Raw genomic sequence first — 21111 nt, 5'->3', positions numbered from 1 at the left:
AAGGTGAGGCGGCTATGTTAGTGCTTTGTTCTGCTCCTGTATTTCACTGGCGCAGAGAGGGAACCAATTAATTTTTTGTACATCAAATGAATTGCGGACGCTCCAACCACACATACAGTTGGATGTTAACTTTTTTTCAGGGAATGAAAAAATGTAAATGAGCAAGTTTAGGTAGTTCTACCAAAAAAATCTTATTAGCAAGATATATATTAATCAGCAATCAGATGAGGAATAGTTTAAATATTGGAACATGTTCTGCAGTAATTGAGTTTATTCGAGTAGTCCAATATTGGGGGTTGGTGCAGTTTCCCTGGTTTGGACCAGCAGTGTATCGTAGACTCGGCCCCTCTAGTACAGACTAACCATTGTAAATTCATGGGTATGTAGGGCAACACTCCCTCCCTTCTTCATGTCTCCAGAGCAAAGGTTAATATAGCTCCAGCCAGTCCACAGAGAAAACATTGTTCATTAAAGCAGTGTTTGCAGCATTGACTGGCCAGAGCCCATTTATATTCCTGGTCACACAGCACAAGGCCGTAGAGTAACAGAGCTGTATGGGTTTCTGATTTGGTGGAGGGGCGGCCAACTCCAGTCCTCAGGGCCACCAACAGGTCAGGGTTTACGGATATCCCGGCTTCAGCACAGATGGCTCAACCAGTGACTCAGTCATTGAGCCACCTGTGCTGAAGCTGGGATATCCTTAAACCCTGACCTGTTGGGGGCCCTTGAGGACTAGAGTTGGCCGCTCCTGGTTTAGTGAATGAAGACCTTGCTTATTAGCTGCACAATGGGGACGTACACGCCTCCCTCGTAAAAGGTCTATAAGTACAACTATGTGATCTTCTGGGTCCGTGGCAGCTAGCACCACTATCTGTATGTAGAGCAGGGGTGTGCAAACTTTTTTGGGTGCGCCCCCCCTCCCTGCTCTCATCCTTTGATGCGCCCCCCTCCTTACCTCGCCCTGTGGTGTCGTGTGACATCACCATACCATGGTAACAGTGACATCACATGACCCGCGGCGACAAATGACGCCACGTTGCCATGGTCACGCGTCCTGCAGCCATCTCGCGCTCGGTAAGTAGAGGTTGCAGAGGCCTCGTGCGGTCCCCCGGCATTTAATTTAATGCCTTAGGGAAGAGCGTGGAACCTCTGCAACCGCCCGCGCCCCCCGAGTTTGCGCACCCCAGTTTGCGCACCCCTGATGTATAGCATCCGAAGCAGAGACAAGTTACTACAAACGTGAAACACAATAAGTAATCTACTGTAGCAAATGTAATGGCAAAAGCCTCCTCTATAACCTGAGATCTGACTCCAAAAGACTGCTCACGGTCCAAAAGTGCAGCAAAGTATCCGGCCGCTCCTCCTCCTCTTACCGCGCACCCCACACCTGGAACAACCTACCTGAGACTCTCACAGCCGCCACCACCAGAAGATTTCAGCCGTCTCACATTTTAATCTGGTCTGTAACTGTTACATTCGCCCATTACACATATTATCACTAACTGTGCATGCAATGTCTTTACGAGAGGTAACTCTCAGTGTATTACTTCCTGGTAAAACATTTTATAAATAAATAAATGCTTTCCCAATCACCGGTGCGGTTCCTGTCTTCTCTCGTTGTATAAAGGTGCCGGCACTCGAGATTCCCCAGGTTAGCACAATGCATGTAGCTGTGCACACCTCTCCACACCTCTCCACATCTCACTTTATATTGTGTTTTTCTGTATAGTACCAGATCCGTTTTTTTTTAATGTTGAAATCGTGTAAAATTATAATTGTGTTTATCGTCCAATGTCATTATCGGGAGGGAGCACTTTATCACTTAACCGTCCATTTGTGTTAAAAAAGGGGCAGCATGTAGGCCCAAATCTACCAAACGGTGCTAAGCTTTGGCACGCCTTTGCTCCCATTTATTTGAATAGGAGCAGTGTGTGCTGAAGCGCAGCACTGTTGTGTGTATCTGGGGCCTCAGTGTTTCATTCCAGCATTGATGCAGTCCGTACTAAATCCGGTTTCCGTTCTTTTCTGTTTAGTGATGTGCCGCTTGTATAAGCCCTGAAACGGCAAGAAGCTGCCCTGTGTAAAAGTGCCACATCGCCGGAGCGATATTCCCATCCCGTGAACTGGAAAATTCAATCCGGTTACAGCGCAGATTAGGGTCGGAGCTTGTACTGCAGATAGACGAGAGGAGCCCTCTAAACTCCATGAAATTAAGTAACAAGATTATATTGTCCAGGGCTCCATTCAAAGCCCCGTCTCGTATTGTTCTCTGCAGATCTGCTCGCTGTAATCTAATTACATCATAGTCCTGTATGTGCTTTCTTCTCCGTGCTCGCTGAACACCCAGCGTATAGCTCTGCCGCTTGACACAAGTGATACAGGAGGGCGCAGAGGGGCCCCAAGGGATGGGCTGAAGGGAGATCCAAAAAATGGCCAGGGATTTAACAAACGTGCTGCTCCATTTTGCCAATTCTTCCACCCTTTTTCATCCTCGTGAAATCTTCCGGCAGCCGAAGAGAACATTAAACATGGTTCTCATCCTCAGCGCCGTCTGTACGCAGTTCTTCTGCTATCATTTTGTTTGTTTCTTGCGACCAGCAATAAATCTTTCTTTTCTCCTAGGCCCAACAAGGCTATTAGACCATATGTATATCTGTCAGAGGCCAATCTGTAATTCCATTTGGGAGGCAAAACTATGGCTGACGCATCGTGCAATAGCGAGTGATTGTGACACGCTGCCTGCTCCGTGCAGTGTAGCCATCATGTCCCGTTAGCGTTGAAGTGTTTAAGATTGAGCACTTTCTAATTTGAATCTTGATATAGGAATTAACAGTTGATGCACAGTTTTCCATATAAAGAAATAAAACATTTCATAAAATGTTCCCAGACCATTTAAAAGTCAATGAAAAGCAGCTGACGCATTACAATGCATAGAAGTCTAGTAAAAACACACACGCAAGTGGGCTTGTGCCAAGCAGAACATGTAGGGCGGTTTGCTTAGCTGCAGGGTGCCAGGCTCTGTGTTTGCTGCACGGATTGTTAGAAGTATGCAGCACTGGGAAATTGCCTTGTGCGCAAAGCATTTATAGTTACCTGCTGCATTGTTAGTGGGGCAGCAATGCATCGCAGAGCAACATGTATGCGCAGAGCTGCGTGCGTCTATGCAGAGCAGCGTGTATGTGTGTAACGTTCAGAGCGGTGTATAGAAGTAACGTGCAGAGCGGCATGTATATATGTAACGTGCAGAGCACTATGTATCCGTAGCGTACAGAGCGCCATGTATATATGTAACGGGCAGAGAGCTGTTTATAGGTAACAATGCAGAGCGGTGCGCATCAGTAACGTGCATAACGGCATGTATCAGTAACATGCAGAGCCGTGTTTATATAAGTAACATGCAGAGCGCTGTGTATCAGTAACGTGCATAGCGCTGTGTATCAGTAACGTGCAGAGCGCTGTGTATCAGTAACGCGCAGAGCGCTGTGTATCAGTAACGCGCAGAGCGCTGTGTATCAGTAACGTTCAGAGCCCTGTGTATCAGTAACGTGCAGAGCGCTGTGTATCAGTAACGCGCAGAGCGCTGTGTATCAGTAACGTGCAGAGCCCTGTGTATCAGTAATGCGCAGAGCGCTGTGTATCAGTAACGCGCAGAGCGCTGTGTATCAGTAACGCGCAGAGCGCTGTGTATCAGTAACGCGCAGAGCCCTGTATATCAGTAACGTGCAGAGCGCTGTGTATCAGTAACGTGCAGAGCGGTACGTATTAGTAACGTGCAGAGCGGCATGTATATATGTAACGTGCAGAGCGGCATGTATATATGTAACGTGCAGAGCGGCATGTATATGTAACATGCAGAGCGCTGTGTAGCCATACTGTACAGAGCGGCATGTATAAATGTAACGTGCAGAGCGGTGTGTATCAGTAACGTGCAGAGCGCCATGTATATATGTAACGTGCAGAGCGGTGCGTATTAGTAACGTACAGCGCGTGGCGTTTATCTATGTAACGTGCAGCGCGGCGTCTGTCTTGGTTGGTGGATGTACAATGCAGAACATATTTACGGTCTTACTCTGAAGTAATCAAATGAATGGGTTTATATATGCAAGTTTCTGTCTATAATTATCTGTATATACAGTATCTCTCTCTGCCCACATACTGTAGCAATCTGACCAGTTCCCACGTTAAACATAGAAACGTATACGAAACAGAAGTACTGTGCATGCGTTATTCCGAGCGCTGATTTACACGTTATAATTGCTCTGAATTTAGAAGTACCATGAGCATTGTGTCTGTGGCAATATGGTAAACATTAGTTTTGTTTCATGTACAATATAATTACATTTGATAAAGAATAATACTTTAATTACAGGCTATGCTCTAGTAATTGAAAGCATACTAATGTTACTGTCGGTAGTCATACTAGTCCTAATGATGATGAATTAATATATGATATTTCTCTGCAATGAAAACATAGAGACAGCAGATATTATAAAAGACAGACACACCCACAAAGACATACCCCCCCTCCCAGATGGACCCCCCCCAACACAGTCACACACACACACACACACTCACCCCTAGACACACACACACAGACACACACACACAGACAGACACCCCCCCACACACACCACCACACACACCGACACACACACACACACACACACACAAAGACACACACACACGCACCCAGGCGCACACACGCACCCAGGCGCACACACGCACCCAGGCGCACACACGCACCCAGGCGCACACACGCGCACACACGTGCACACACGCGCACACACGCGCACACACGCGCACACATGCACCCAGGCGCACACATGCACCCAGGCGCACACACGCACCCCCAGACACACACACGCACCCCCAGACACACACACGCACCCCCAGACACACACACGCACCCCCAGACACACACACGCACCCCCAGACACACACCCTCAGACACACACACCCTCAGACACACACACCCCCAGACACACACACCCACACACGACACACACACCCCGATACACACAGACACACACACACACACACACACACACACAGACACACACACACATACACACACACCCAGACACACACACACCCAGACACACACACACCCAGACACACACACATCCAGACACACACACACACACACACACACACACACACACACACACACACACACACCCAGACACACACACACACCCAGACACACACACCCAGACACACACACACACACACACACCCAGACACACACACACCCAGACACACACACACATCCAGACACACAGACACAAACCCAGACACTCACACACACACACACACACACACCGACACACACACCGACACACACACACACCGACACACACACCGACACACACACCCCGATACACACAGACACACACACACACAGACACACACACACACACACACACAGACACACACACACCCATACACACACACACCCATACACACACACACCCAGACACACACACACACACAGACACACACACACCCAGACACACACACCCAGACACACACACACACAGATACGCACGTAGGCAGGCACACTGGCTCGCACACGCAATTGATCTTTCTTTGAGAGTATATATACACACTTGGCGTGTTATGTATAAATTCCTGGTTCGTTGTATCATTTCTTGGTTCCTCTCTCTCTTGTGGTATGATGAAGCCCCCACCACCCAGCGCATGATGCATAAATGCTGCGGTCGCTAAACCTCTCCCTGTCTCTCTGACTGGTCAACCAACACGTGGACATAGACATGCAGAGCTTGTTACGTGAGATGTGTGGTCCTGCAGCCTGTGCGGAGGTTGGGAATAGTGAGTTTGTTTCTGGTCCTATTTCTTCTCGGTGATCGTTCTGATCTGAAACCTGCTCTGTTCTGTGTCTCTGCGACCCTCCTATCTCTTTACAGCATTACTTTCTCAAGGCCATACTAATGTAACACACGGACGGCTTGAGGAGGATAATGGTGAAAATAAACAGGCATGCCGTACATGGAAAAGGGATGAACATGTTCTGAACATGAACGAGGGGACATGCAGGCAAGTGAAAAGACCAGTAGGTAGTTGGCTGTCCGTCTATCCCACTGATCCCAGATATTTGGGGCCGTACGTGAGAAAGCCAGTAGGATAGAAAAGAGACAGGCCCTTAGGCTGCGATGATAGTGCCGGCGTGCGTGCAACCGAGCGCGTGACGGCAATGCGTACGAAACATGCACTGAGCTAGAGGATATCGGGAGGCGACGGGAAGGCGGTCCATGTCGTCATGTGAGCGTTTCGTGCCTCATTGCCTGAATCGCACATGTGACCCGGCCGTCGCGTGGCAAAGACAAATTAATTTGTCTGTTTGAGAACCGGATGCGCTTTGTCGCACGTACTATGTGCGCCTTCAATGCGCTACGTTAATTTGTTCCAGTGGCGCACACACGCCACTGTGATCGCGGCCTGAGTAGGGGTTTAACGGCTGGCACTTGGGGGGCAAGTTTCTGAAGTAAAGAGGAAAATGTTGTAAATAATGGCAAATTTATTGGGGAGCAGCAGAGTGACTTGGAGACAGCGGGGTGGGGGCTGGGACTCATATACACCCCGTGTTCTGTTTATTTAAAAAATGTAAGCATCAGTAAAATTTCAGCTTTCTGGTTTACAATGGGAACCATCCGTGCATTAACACGCTCGTAAAACAAATTTGGCCTATGAAAAGTCAGCATTCGGAGCCAATTCTAAGGAACATGTAAACATTAAAATTACTCATGAAAGAATTCAATTGCCCTTGAGCTACAAACCCAACTAAATGAAGTGAGCTGTAAAGATTGTAAGAGAGCCTCACCCAGACACCATTATCAAAACTCCAAGAAAGGAAGTCTGCAGCTGTTAGCAATGTGTCCCAAGGCAACTGTGTGATATGGAAGGGGAATTAGTCCGAGGGCAACTGTATGTAGTGGAAGGGGAATGAGTCCGAGGGCAACTGTATGATATGGAAGGAGTCAGAGGGCAACTGTGTGATATGGAAGGGGAATTAGTCCGAGGGCAACTGTATGTAATGGAAGGGGAATGAGTCCGAGGGCAACTGTGTGATATGGAAGGGGAAGGTGTCCCAAGGGCAGCTGTATGATGTGGGAGGGGAAGGTGTCCGAGGGCAACTGTATAATATTGGAGGGGAAGGTGTCCCGAGGGCAACTGTATGATATGGGAGGGGAAGGTGTCCCGAGGGCAGCTGTATGATATGGGAGGGGAAGGTGTCCCGAGGGCAGCTGTATGATATGGAAGGGGAAGGAGTCAGAGGGCAACTGTGTGATATGGAAGGGGAATTAGTCCGAGGGCAACTGTATGTAATGGAAGGGGTATGAGTCCGAGGGCAACTGTATGATATGGAAGGGGAAGGAGTCCGAGGGCAACTGTATGATATGGGAGGGGAAGGTGTCCGAGGGCAACTGTATAATACGGTAGGGGAAGGTGTCCGAGGGCAACTGTATAATATGGGAGGGGAAGGTGTCCGAGGGCAACTTTATGATATGGGAGGGGAAGGAGTCTGAGGGCAACTGTATGATATGGGAAGGGAAGGTGTCCGAGGGCAACTGTATAATATGGGAGGGGAAGGTGTCCGAGGGTAACTATGATATGGAAGGGAAGGTGTCCAAGGGCAACTGTATGTAATTGAAGGGAAGGTGTCCCGAGGGCAACTGTATAATATGGGAGGGGAAGGTGTCCGAGGGCAACTGTATGATATTGGAGGGGAAGGTGTCCAAGGGCAACTGTATTTTATTGGAGGGGAAGGTGTCCGAGGGCAACTGTATAATATGGGAGGGGAAGGTGTCCCAAGGGCAGCTGTATGATATGGGAGGGGAAGTTGTCCCGAGGGCAGCTGTATGATATGGGAGGGGAAGGTGTCCGAGGGCAACTGTATGATATGGGAGGGGAAGGTGTCCGAGGGCAACTGTATGATATGGGAGGGGAAGGTGTCCGAGGGCAACTGTATGTTATGGGAGGGGAAGGTGTCCGAGGGCAACTGTATGATATGGGAGGGGAAGTTGTCCCGAGGGCAGCTGTATGATATGGGAGGGGAAGGAGTCCCGAGGGCAGCTATATGTAATTGATGGGAAGGTGTCCGAAGGCAACTGTATAATATGGGAGGGAAGGTGACCGAGGGCAGCTGTATGATATGGGAGGGGAAGGTGTCCCGATGGTAACTATGATATGGAAGGAGAAGGTGTCCAAGGGCAACTGTATGTAATTGAAGGGAAGGTGTCCCGAGGGCAACTGTATAATATGGGAGGGGAAGGTGTCCGAGGGCAACTGTATGATATTGGAGGGGAAGGTGTCCAAGGGCAACTGTATGATATTGGAGGGGAAGGTGTCCGAGGGCAACTGTATAATATGGGAGGGGAAGGTGTCCCAAGGGCAGCTGTATGATATGGGAGGGGAAGTTGTCCCGAGGGCAGCTGTATGATATGGGAGGGGAAGGTGTCCGAGGGCAACTGTATGATATGGGAGGGGAAGGTGTCCGAGGGCAACTGTATGATATGGGAGGGGAAGGTGTCCGAGGGCAACTGTATGTTATGGGAGGGGAAGGTGTCCGAGGGCAACTGTATGATATGGGAGGGGAAGGTGTCCGAGGGCAACTGTATGATATGGGAGGGGAAGTTGTCCCGAGGGCAGCTGTATGATATGGGAGGGGAAGGTGTCCGAGGGCAACTGTATGATATGGGAGGGGAAGGTGTCCGAGGGCAACTGTATGATATGGGAGGGGAAGTTGTCCCGAGGGCAGCTGTATGATATGGGAGGGGAAGGAGTCCCGAGGGCAGCTGTATGATATGGGAGGGGAAGGAGTCCCGAGGGCAGCTGTATGATATGGGAGGGGAAGGAGTCCCGAGGGCAACTGTATGTAATTGATGGGAAGGTGTCCGAAGGCAACTGTATGATATGGGAGGGGAAGGAGTCCCGAGGGCAGCTGTATGATATGGGAGGGGAAGGAGTCCCGAGGGCAACTGTATGTAATTGATGGGAAGGTGTCCGAAGGCAACTGTATGATATGGGAGGGGAAGGAGTCCCGAGGGCAGCTGTATGATATGGGAGGGGAAGGAGTCCCGAGGGCAACTGTATGTAATTGATGGGAAGGTGCCCGAAGGCAACTGTATGATATGGGAGGGGAAGGTGTCCCGATGGTAACTATGATATGGAAGGAGAAGGTGTCCAAGGGCAACTGTATGTAATTGAAGGGAAGGTGTCCCGAGGGCAACTGTATAATATGGGAGGGGAAGGTGTCCCGAGGGCAACTGTATGATATGATATGATATGATATGGAAGGGAAGGTGACCGAGGGCAACTGTATGATATGATATGATATGATATGGAAGGGAAGGTGACCGAGGGCAACTGTATGTAATGGGAGGGGAAGGTGTCCGAGGGCAACTGTATGATATGGGAGGGGAAGGTGTCCGAGGGCAACTGTATGATATGGGAGGGGAAGGTGTCCGAGGGCAACTGTATGATATGGGAGGGGAAGGTGTCCGAGGGCAACTGTATGATAGGGGAGGGGAAGGTGTCCGAAGGTACCTGTATGATATGATATGGAAGGGAAGGTGTCCGAGGGCAACTGTGTGATATGGGAGGGGAAGATGTCAGAGGGTAACTATGTTATGGAAGGGGAAGATGTCTGAGGGCAACTGTATGATATGGAAGGGGAAGGTTGTCATGGGAGACCAGATTATTTACACCTTTTTACCAGGATCATTCGTTGAACAAATCAAGGAAATGAAATAAATTGTATTTTATTCGCACAAATTCGCTTACACACAACGATACACAAATACAGACAAAAAGACACTTACTTTGGGACTGGGGTTGAAAACTAGACTTTCCAAGGTGCAGGGAACTCAGTAGATGAGTTTTACCCTGACCGGGACTTAGCCTGGAGTTCCCTGGAACTCAAATTGGCATAAAGTTCCACACGCCACCGCTACGTTCTCTTCTGAGAACTTGGTCCCTCCTGACCGCGTGTTACTCCAAATCCTCGAACTCAAATCGGCATAAAATCCCAGCCGTGTCCGCTACGTTAGATTTTGAGAACTTGGGCGCAGAAGTCGTGACTTAGACTCTGGCAGGCGGGCTTTTCTGGCTTGAAATCGAAGCCGCTTGCTCTGCTATTCGTGCAGAAGCAACTTTGAAAAGCCCACCCGCACTCTTACTACTGGAGAACTACAATCTGATTGGCTCACAGATCTTTATAGTATTCTGAGTTTCATTCACAAAACTCAGCAGCCAATCAACGCGTAGAAAAATTCTCAAGCAACCAATCAGAGCCAAGCCGGCTAGAAAAGCTGGGTCAGCGAGAAATCTGATATAGCCAAGGGACATGTGCATGTTTTCCACCTTCGTCCCTGACCATCTCAATGCCACCCGCTGGGACAGGCTCCACCAGGTCTGGCAGAGCAAGCGGCAGCTCGGACGACTGCCATTGATCTTCGGACCTGGTACTCTGCCTTTCCCCGCTGACCAAATGCTAATCTCACCTCTGGCATCCTCTTGATGCGTGGTGCAGGTAGGTTACATATCTCTGCCAGCCTCCAGGAGACACATGGTGCAGGTAGGTTACATGTCTCTGCCAGCCTCCAGGAGACGCGTGGTGCAGGTAGGTTACATGTCTCTGCCAGCCTGCCAGCCTCCAAGAGACGCGTGGTGCAGGTAGGTTACATGTCTCTGCCAGCCTCCAGGAGATGCGTGGTGCAGGTAGGTTACATGTCTCTGCCAGCCTCCAGGAGACACATGGTGCAGGTAGGTTACATGTCTCTGCCAGCCTCTAGGAGACGCGTGGTGCAGGTAGGTTACATGTCTCTGCCAGCCTGCCAGCCTCCAAGAGACGCGTGGTGCAGGTAGGTTACATGTCTCTGCCAGCCTCCAGGAGATGCGTGGTGCAGGTAGGTTACATGTCTCTGCCAGCCTCCAGGAGACACATGGTGCAGGTAGGTTACATGCCTCTGCCAGCCTCCAGGAGACACGTGGTGCAGGTAGGTTACATGTCTCTGCCAGCCTCCAAGAGACGCGTGGTGCAGGTAGGTTACATGTCTCTGCCAGCCTCCAGGAGACGCGTGGTGCAGGTAGGTTACATGTCTCTGCCAGCCTCCAGGAGACACATGGTGCAGGTAGGTTACATGTCTGGGCCAGCCTCCAGGAGACGCGTGGTGCAGGTAGGTTACATGTCTGCCAGCCTCCAGGAGATGCGTGGTGCAGGTAGGTTACATGTCTCTGCCCGCCTCCAGGAGACGCATGGTGCAAGTAGGTTACATGTCTCTGCCAGCCTCCAGGAGACGCGTGGTGCAGGTAGGTTACATGTCTCTGCCAGCCTCCAGGAGACGCGTGGTGCAGGTAGGTTACATGTCTCTGCCAGCCTCCAGGAGACGCGTGGTGCAGGTAGGTTACATGTCTCTGCCAGCCTCCAGTAGACACATGGTGCAGGTAGGTTACATGTCTGGGCCAGCCTCCAGGAGACGCGTGGTGCAGGTAGGTTACATGTCTCTGCCAGCCTCCAGGAGACACATGGTGCAGGTAGGTTACATGTCTCTGCCAGCCTCCAGGTGACGCGTGGTGCAGGTAGGTTACATGTCTCTGCCAGCCTCCAGGAGATGCGTGGGGCAGGTAGGTTACATGTCTGCCAGCCTCCAGGAGATGCGTGGTGCATGTAGGTTACATGTCTGCCAGCCTCCAGGAGACGCGTGGTGCAGGTAGGTTACATGTCTCTGCCAGCCTCCAGGAGACGCGTGGGGCAGGTAGGTTACATGTCTGCCAGCCTCCAGGAGACGCGTGGTGCAGGTAGGTTACATATCTCTGCCAGCCTCCAGGAGACACATGGTGCAGGTAGGTTACATGTCTGCCAGCCTCCAGGAGACGCGTGGTGCAGGTAGGTTACATGCCTCTGCCAGCCTCCAGGAGACACGTGGTGCAGGTAGGTTACATGTCTGGGCCAGCCTCCAGGAGACACGTGGTGCAGGTAGGTTACATGTCTCTGCTAGCCTCCAGGAGACGCGTGGTGCAGGTAGGTTACATGTCTGGGCCAGCCTCCAGGAGACGCGTGGTGCAGGTAGGTTACATGTCTGGGCCAGCCTCCAGGAGACGTGTGGTGCAGGTAGGTTACATGTCTGGGCCAGCCTCCAGGAGACGTGTGGTGCAGGTAGGTTACATGTCTGGGCCAGCCTCCAGGAGACGCGTGGTGCAGGTAGGTTACATGTCTGGGCCAGCCTCCAGGAGACGCGTGGTGCAGGTAGGTTACATGTCTGGGCCAGCCTCCAGGAGACACGTGGTGCAGGTAGGTTACATGTCTGGGCCAGCCTCCAGGAGACGCGTGGTGCAGGTAGGTTACATGTCTCTGCCAGCCTCCAGGAGACATGTGGTGCAGGTAGGTTACATGTCTGGGCCAGCCTCCAGGAGACGCATGGTGCAGGTAGGTTACATGTCTCTGCCAGCCTCCAGGAGACGCGTGGTGCAGGTAGGTAGCATGTCTGGGCCAGCCTCCAGAAGACACGTGGTGCAGGTAGGTTACATGTCTGGGCCAGCCTCCAGGAGACACGTGGTGCAGGTAGGTTACATGTCTGGGCCAGCCTCCAGGAGACGCGTGGTGCAGGTAGGTTACATGTCTGGGCCAGCCTCCAGGAGACGCGTGGTGCAGGTAGGTTACATGTCTGGGCCAGCCTCCAGGAGACACGTGGTGCAGGTAGGTTACATGTCTGGGCCAGCCTCCAGGAGACGCGTGGTGCAGGTAGGTTACATGTCTCTGCCAGCCTCCAGGAGACATGTGGTGCAGGTAGGTTACATGTCTGGGCCAGCCTCCAGGAGACGCATGGTGCAGGTAGGTTACATGTCTCTGCCAGCCTCCAGGAGACGCGTGGTGCAGGTAGGTAACATGTCTGGGCCAGCCTCCAGAAGACACGTGGTGCAGGTAGGTTACATGTCTGGGCCAGCCTCCAGGAGACACGTGGTGCAGGTAGGTTACATGTCTGGGCCAGCCTCCAGGAGACCTCAGAGCAAAACGTGGGTCGGCGCTGTTTTGGTGGTTCCAGTTCTAGTTACTTTCATAAACTAAAGGGAACTGCTGCGATATTGAAGCTGGAATCCATGCTCTGATGCACATACCCTCATGAGGAGCGAGGGCTTCCTGTCCGTAGGGATTGAGCAGTATCTGGGCTGTCTTATTCCATGTAATATTTTGGGTATAACTTCATATCTTATGTGATAACTATATTACATAGTTTAGTTTTTGATCGGCTGGTCTAACAGGCAGGGCTTTGTATACGTAACATGACTATTCCCTGACTGCTCCGTTCTGACTGCATTAGCTGACATTCGGGGGTACGCTTTTGCCAATAGGCTGCAACTGGCATGTTTTTAATGCTTTGTTATTGTATTTTTTGTTTGATATGTTTTTTGATACTTGATAAATACATTTGATACTATATTTCCCTCTGTGTGCTGTTATGAGAATTCTGTTTCTGCTTATGTGATATATAAATAAGTGTGTGTGTGTGTGTGTGTATACAGTATGCAGCACACAGTGAAAAAAGCTTCAGTAGAGGCATGTGTGGTGCATGGTAAAGGGTAAATAGTTAGTCTGTGAGGATCCCTAGAGATTCAGGGCTGAAGAAGGTCCCCCCTGGGGACCGAAAACGTGGGGCATATGTGTGCACTTTGGATCCAATAAACAACTTTTATGTGATTTATTGCATGTGCTGTGCTGGTATATTGGATCTCTAGGGATCCTCACAGAGGTATATATGTATATATTCACACACAGTCACTGTATATTTTTGGGAAACCCAAGTATATACTGTATACTGGTGATTACAACACAGTGATTAGGCCCTTTGCAGTGTGTTCTGCGTGTCTATATTACAGTGACAGCCGCGTTGAGCTTTCACCAAGCGCTGCTATTGGCCATTTGACAACAAATAGCGTTAGTTAAAAAGGTAACACTTTTTCTAAGCAAGTCAATTTAAAACTGGTTAGTTGCCGTGTCAGGTAGCAGTTTAGCTTTAATAGGGCTGCAATTCCTTTTCTTTTTTGTTCCTGTTTTTCATCTTTTGGGGGAGGCTAACGGGAGCGCCTGAGAGAGCCAGTTCATCTCTTCTGTACACAGACCCAGGCTGCCCTCGCAGGATCCCCCGCCACGATTCCTATCATCTTCTGATCAAATATTAATGTGCCATTCTCTGCTTGCTCACTAATCCAAAGCCAATTAATATTATCTGTCAATTATTTACAGATCCTGAGGTGTGGAGGATCTTCCCTGAAGACTTCAATGACCAGGTTTGGAATGCCTAATTAATTCTCTCCCCCCCCCCCCCTCTCCCGCTCCCCTCCTCACCCCCTCCCCTCTCCCCTCCCCCCCCCTAACGTGACACCACATCTTCCGTCCTCACAGTTATTTCACTTATTATTGCTGCTCCAGTTTAATAAACAGATGTGAACACATTGAAATGTGAGCAGCAAAGAGTGTCTCCTGAATCCGAGGTCCCAGATTATTGCAGGAAGGCGCGCCGGGCGTCCCTGTTTCAGTTTACGGGGCTCACGTGCGCGTTGTCGCTCAGTATTTGACTTTGATTCGGGTGGGTTGCAAACAGCGATTTCAGTGTAAAGTTTCCCTGTCCCATTTCCGCCTTCATTAGCCTGTTTACAATCCCCTAAAATGCCGTTAGGAAGAAGGCATTGGGGGGAGGGAGGGGAAGATTTTCCGCCGCGTTGTACTCCTCGTTAGTGGGGCAGGTAGATTCTTGGCTCCGAGAGGGAGGAAACGAGTTATATACTCCTCCGACATGGACAACGGCTACAACATTCCCCGGAAGAATCACTGGAGAAAGCAAAAAAAAAAAGGGATTCCTTCTGAAAAATATCCGCAAACAAAAATGTGTATTTTTTTTTAAAATTTGACTCATCAGCTGAACTTTTAACCCCTTAAGTGCCCGCGTGTTGTGAAAGGCCTCGTGTATCTGCAGTCCCGATATGTGCTCAGCAGTCGATATAATACGTTTTGTTATCCAGGGGTTTCAGAACGAGGTAAAATGAGTATTTCTGACGCTACTCCCAGGTGTAGTTACTCACGGTCTTCCCGTGACACACGCCCGACCTTCCATCTGTCCTGGGCCGTTTTATGAGCAACGAAATCAGGAACAACTCTGTTACAATAATAGCGTACAATTTGAATTACTGGAGGTCACATACTGTATAAGATGGCAGCACCCGTGAGTTCTGTCTCCACCTCCCCACTCCTTAGGCCTCGGCCATGTTTACCGCTTGCTGGCGGAAGCGTGCTGACGCGCGCTCTTGCTCAGCACTGAGCCCCTACAACCGCAATTAGAGCGGCTTTAGTAGGGGCTCACCTGCGCTTCCGCGCGCTTGCGGAAGCGCAGGTCTTAGGGGAATTTCAAATTCCCCCACTTGCCGGCGCAACAGGCCGGTCACGTGAGCGGTTCGCCCAATGAGGGCGAAACAGCTCCGTGACGTCACTGGCCCGCCCCCGGCCAGTGACGCGCCCGCCCGCTGACGGCGCGTGCGGTAAGCAACCGCAAGGCCAGGGAAAGCGGAGCCTCAGCGAGCAAGCAGAGAGCATGGACTCAGCCTTACACTTCATTTAATAGTGGTTTCTACATCCGGTGCTACAACAATCTAAAGTGAAAGCATTTATAAAGCAGCATAAGCAGAGGCATCTCTGAGAGAGGTTTATCCGCCCTTTATCTGACTTCTTTTCTTCCTGTTCCTTGTGAGCTGGCTGAGACACTAACGTAACTGTCCTTTGGCGTGTCCTGCAGGGCGCGGTTATATTCTCATACACTCACTAGATATCGCAGAAGAGGGAACGAGCCTTAAGGACCAGGGACATGAAGTCCTTAAATACCGGAGGCCATAAATATGTTTGGACGATAAAGTTGTACATGAATTCTAACATGCAAAGTCCATGAAACAGATACTAGCGCCAACTCCAAAAGTACGAAGACCCAGACTCCCGAGACTCCATAAAAACAGGGCAAATACCGGGTAGTTCCCTAAATCAGGAGCAGGCGTTATGTGCCCTGAGTCTTACAGCGTACTCACAAAACTAACTCCTTAACATAGGGTTAACGTAACGATGTTGCAGGGTAACGGGGCGTTATTTAAGTGTTGGGGTTACTCTGACATACACTGTAATAGAGTTTTGAGAGGAGAGGGAACTAACGCAGAGAAATAAGAGGGGTATTCCTCCTGCAACCTAAACCTGGCGTTGACCCCCCACGCCTAAACCTGGCGTTCACCCCCCGCGCCTAAACCTGGCGTTCACCCCCCGCGCCTAAACCTGGCGTTCACCCCCCGCGCCTTATCCTGGCGTTCACCCCCCACGCCTAAACCTGGCGTTCACCCCCCGCGCCTAAACCTGGCGTTCACCCCCCACGCCTAAACCTGGCGTTCAACCCCCACGCCTAAACCTGGCGTTCACCCCCCGCGCCTAAACCTAGCGTTCACCCCCCGCGCCTAAACCTGGCGTTCACCCCCCTCGCCTAAACCTGGCGCGTCCCCCCCGCGCCTAAACCTGGCGTCCCCCCGCGCCTAAACCTGGCGTCCCCCCCGCGCCTAAACCTGGCGTCCCCCCCGCGCCTAAACCTGGCGTCCCCCCCGCGCCTAAACCTGGCGTCCCCCCCGCGCCTAAACCTGGCGTCCCCCCCGCGCCTAAACCTGGCGTCCCCCCGCGCCTAAACCTGGCGTCCCCCCACGCCTAAACCTGGCGTCCCCCCCGCACCTAAACCTGGCATCCCCCCCGCGCCTAAACCTGGCATCCCCCCCGCGCCTAAACCTGGCTTTTCCCGTCGACCCCGCGCCTAAACCTGGCGTTCCCCCCCCTCGCCTGAACCTGGCGTTCCCCCCCTCGCCTGAACCTGGCATTCCCCCCCCCTCGCCTGAACCTGGCGTTCCCCCCCCCCCCTCGCCTGAACCTGGTGTTCCCCCCCCCCCCCTCGCCTGAACCTGGCGTCCCCCCCCTCGCCTAAACCTGGCGTGTCCCCCCCCTCGCCTAAACCTGGCATCCCCCCCCTCGCCTAAACCTGGCGTTGCCCCCCCTTGCCTAAACCTGGCGTCCCCCCCCCCCTCGCCTCAACCTGGCGTTCCCCCCCCCTCGCCTAAACCTGGCGTTCCCCCCCCCCCTCGCCTAAACCTGGTGTCCCCCCCCTCGCCTAAACCTGGCGCCCCCCCCTCGCCTAAACCTGGCGTCCCCCCCCCCTCGCCTAAACCTGGCGTCCCCCCCCCCCTCGCCTGAACCAGGCATTCCACCCCCCCCTCGCTTGAAACTGGTGTTCCCCCCCCCTCGCCTAAACCTGGCGTTCCCCCCCCCCTCGCCTAAACCTGGCGTTCTTCCCCCCCTTGCCTAAACCTGGCGTCCCCCCCCCCTCGCCTAAACCTGGCGCCCCCCCCCCCCCTCGCCTAAACCTGGCACTCCCCCCCCTCGCCTAAACCTGGCGCCCCCCCCTCGCCTAAACCTGGCGTCCCCCCCCCCTCGCCTAAACCTGGTCTTCCCCCCCCCTCTCCTAAACCTGGCGTTCCCCCTCCTCGCCTAAACCTGGCACGCCCCCCACCCCCGCGCCTGTACCTAGCATTCCCCCCACGCCTATACCTAGCATTCCCCCCGCGCCTAAACCTGGCATTCTCCCCCCCCCGTGCTTAAACCTGGCGTCGTCGTCCCCACGCCTAAACCTGGCGTTCCCCCCACGCCTAAACTTGGCGTTCACCCCCCACGCCTAAACCTGGCATTCCCCCCCCACGCTTAAACCTGGCATTCCCCCCCCGCGCTTTAACCTGGCATTCCCCCCCGCGCTTAAACCTAGCATTCCCCCCCGCGCTTAAACCTGGCGCTCCCCCCCGCGCTTAAACCTGGCGTTCCCCCCCCCCCGCGCTTAAACCTGGCGTTCCCCCCCCGCGCTTAAACCTGGCATTCCCCCCGCGCTTAAACTTGGTGTTCCCCCCCCGTCCACACACTGAAATAAAACGGTTACTTATTGCTTTTGTCATATATTGGGGGGTGGGGAGCTCTTCGGTATGACTTGGGTAACGTTACTAACAATACCGGCGTATTGTTAGCAGTGTGCTTTTATGCTAGAGGCCCATTTGAATATTATATTCTCTAACATCCTTTTTTTTTTTTTTTTATAATGCTAGGCTTTTAACGTGACGCTACCATAAATTACTTTCTTTAGTGTTTACAACGTTACCGCTAACCTTCGTTAATTAGCCTTACGGAGCTTTGCGACTGTCATAAACTGCTATCTGTGTTTTGGATAACGCAAGTATCTCCTACAACAGGTAGATAAGGTTTCTGCGCTCGTGCTGTCAATCAATGCAGTTGATGTAATCCGTTTGCAGCTACACGTGAGGAGCCACTCCTCAAACCTCCCCTATTTATTGGGAACTCCCAAAACGACAAAAAACAAAAATGCACACAGAGTGCACCACGGATTAGTTATAAAATAATATTTAATACAATAAATACAGTCCAATAGACCACAGAACAGGGTCACCTAAATAATATATACAGTCCAATAAAGACCATAAATAAACAAAGTGAACAAAATAAAACCGAATGTAACAGTCCCACACAGGTGGGGAAACCCCCACAGAAAGTTCTAAACAAGAACAAAGACGCAGGGCACACAGATGCCAGAGAATACAGCGAAACAGTCACAGTAACCGTTCTATAAGCTCCCTGGTAAAGAAGCACAATGAGGGGAATGGATCCTGACCACAAGTGGTAGCGGATGGCTTGTGTGATCACGGAAATGTCCGGGCAGCGTGAACGCACCGCAGATCTCTCCTCCGCGCGCACTTCCTGATAGTTCCCTTCCAGCCAATGGCAATCTTAGGCCGAGTCCATAGAAGGGCAGGCCGCGCTGAGCCGTGCGGATGCTCCGTGCTGAGCCCCTGCATCCTCAATGAGGATGCCTTAAGAGGGGGCTCACGCGAGCGTCCGCAGGCGTGCTGAGGCTTTGGAGTTTTCAGCCGAGCTCCAAGCTGTTTTTCAGCGCGCTGTCGGCTGAAAACATCCAATCAGCCTGAAGCAGCGTCAACGTCACGGCGCCGTGACGTCGGCGCCGTGACGTTGACGTCAGTGCGTCGCGGGCGATTGGCCCAGCGACGTCACTTCCCCGCCTCCAACCACCTCCCCCCCCGGCTCCCTTCGCGCATGCTGGCTCGCCTGCAAGTCCGTGCAATCGCGCAGACTTCAGCAGGCGAGCGTCAGCGTTAGCGCGCCTCCGCTCTGATCAAGCCTCTATGGCCCCGGCCTTATGCTTTGCATTAGCACTTAGGACTCCCCACATCTAGCATTATTATGCAGTGGCTGTGTCCGTTTATGTATGAGAAGCCACATTGGTTGCGAGTGGTATTTTAATGCTCATGGGTAACCTCTAATGTGACCTCCTGACGAAGCACGTGGTGCGAAACGCGTAGAGGTCACGGGAGGCTGTTCTGCGCATGTGCACATTGGCTGGAAGGGAACGATCAGGAAGTGCGCGCGGAGGAGAGATCTGCGGTGCGTTCACGCTGCCCGGACCTTTCCGTGATCACACACGCCATCCGCTACCACTTGTGGTCAGGATCCATTCCCCTCATTGTGCTTCTTTACCAGGGAGCTTATAGAACGGTCACTGTGACTGTTTCGCTGTATTCTCTGGCATCTGTGTGCCCTGCGTCTTTGTTCTTGTTTAGAACTTTCTGTGGGGGTTTCCCCACCTGTGTGGGACTGTTACATTCTGTTTTATTTTGTTCACTTTGTTTATTTACGGTCTTTATTGGACTGTATATATTATTTAGTGACCCTGTTCTGTGGTCTATTGGACTATATTTATTGTATTAAATATTATTTTATAACTAATCCGTGGTGCGCTCTGTGTGCATTTTTTTTAAACCTCCTCCAACATGCTGCATTCTACAGTGATCCCAAGTATCTTTATACAATTCCTGCCCATAATGTGCCTTCCGATTGGTGTGAAGCCGCATACCAACTGGTTTCTAACCTAGAAAAACATCCCAGTCATACTCTGCACCACTGTTTCTTTTTATTGTTGGTGGGGGAGGGGGGTGGTCTGAGTTTGGAACAGAACTTAAAATAAACAAGGGAGAACAGAGAGGGGCCGTTTGATGCCCCTGTTTGTGCACAGTATACCACGGCTCGGAGATGCTGCAGCCCGTGCATCCTTTGTACCTTTTACAGTAAGAATCTGTCACAAATTATTGTGCCTGGGAGCTTGGGAGAGGGAGAGGGGAGATTGACATCTGCGACTAGATAATAATGGACAGCCGTTCCTGCTCCCCTCCAGCCACAAAGCCAGCGTCTCCTTCCTAGAGGAACAAGGAGCGAGAAGAAAGGCGCGTGATGAAAGAGTTACAAATCCGCGGGGCCGCCGACGCGTTGCTGTTGGGCCGGTTGTCTGTGTGCTACCATAATCCATTTTGATCTTACCCGTCTTAATTGTCTGCTAAAGACAAGCGGGCAGTGGAAGTTAGTCAGCCTCGCCTGCTTTTCCGAGGCAGAATAGAACGAGCGGCCTGTGCAGAAGGAAGCCGGGCAGAGGCGTGTTTATTAAAATATGTCTCCCTCATTATTTCAGCCCTCTCAGCTCCGACTGATCTCGGCGTTTCATGAAATATGTAATCTGAAATGTAAATAGGGGTTTGATGCAAACGCGCAGCGGTAATGAGCAGGCCAGCGCGTGGCAGGCGTCTTGATTAGAATCGCTAACAAAGACAGGGTTTTGTTTTTCACCGCATTTGCCCTCGACTGTCCAACCACAAGGGCGTCTGTATTCCTTTTAACCCTTTGCGATGCTGCAAGGTCATTCAGTGCTTGGTCATTAACGATCGGATTATTTAGTACCTGAAATACAAGTGACTTGCACAGAACCTGCCACCCGTGCCCAAAAAGTTCTCACATCCACCTTTATAAACCCTCTCTTGTGTCATTTGTTCCATTACTTAAGAAATGTTAACATTTTGACCCGAAACCCCAACTCTGCACAATGCGACAGAACCGACCATGCAGCAGAATGTGCTGATTTCAACATGCGAACCAATGAGAATCCCCAATTAGTATTCCTG

General features: G+C 51.6%; 1 protein-coding gene across 9 annotated transcripts in view; it reads left to right on the top strand.

Moving 5' to 3' along the window:
- DENND1A (DENN domain containing 1A) overlaps positions 1 to 21111 on the top strand; it is a 514179-nt gene that overhangs the window by 66428 nt on the left and 426640 nt on the right. Inside the window, exon 2 of one of the 9 annotated variants that reach the window (XM_075579369.1) lies at positions 14264 to 14307. The exons of the other annotated variants lie outside the window; for them this stretch is intronic. Within the exon in view, the coding sequence (XP_075435484.1) occupies positions 14264 to 14307 (44 nt within the window). The remainder of the gene's footprint in view (positions 1 to 14263; positions 14308 to 21111) is intronic. 9 annotated transcript variants of the gene reach the window in all.

Source organism: Ascaphus truei, chromosome 21 (assembly GCF_040206685.1).
Source record: "Ascaphus truei isolate aAscTru1 chromosome 21, aAscTru1.hap1, whole genome shotgun sequence".
Taxonomy (NCBI): Eukaryota; Metazoa; Chordata; class Amphibia; order Anura; family Ascaphidae; genus Ascaphus; species Ascaphus truei.
This window is presented reverse-complemented; position numbering and strand designations above follow the sequence as displayed.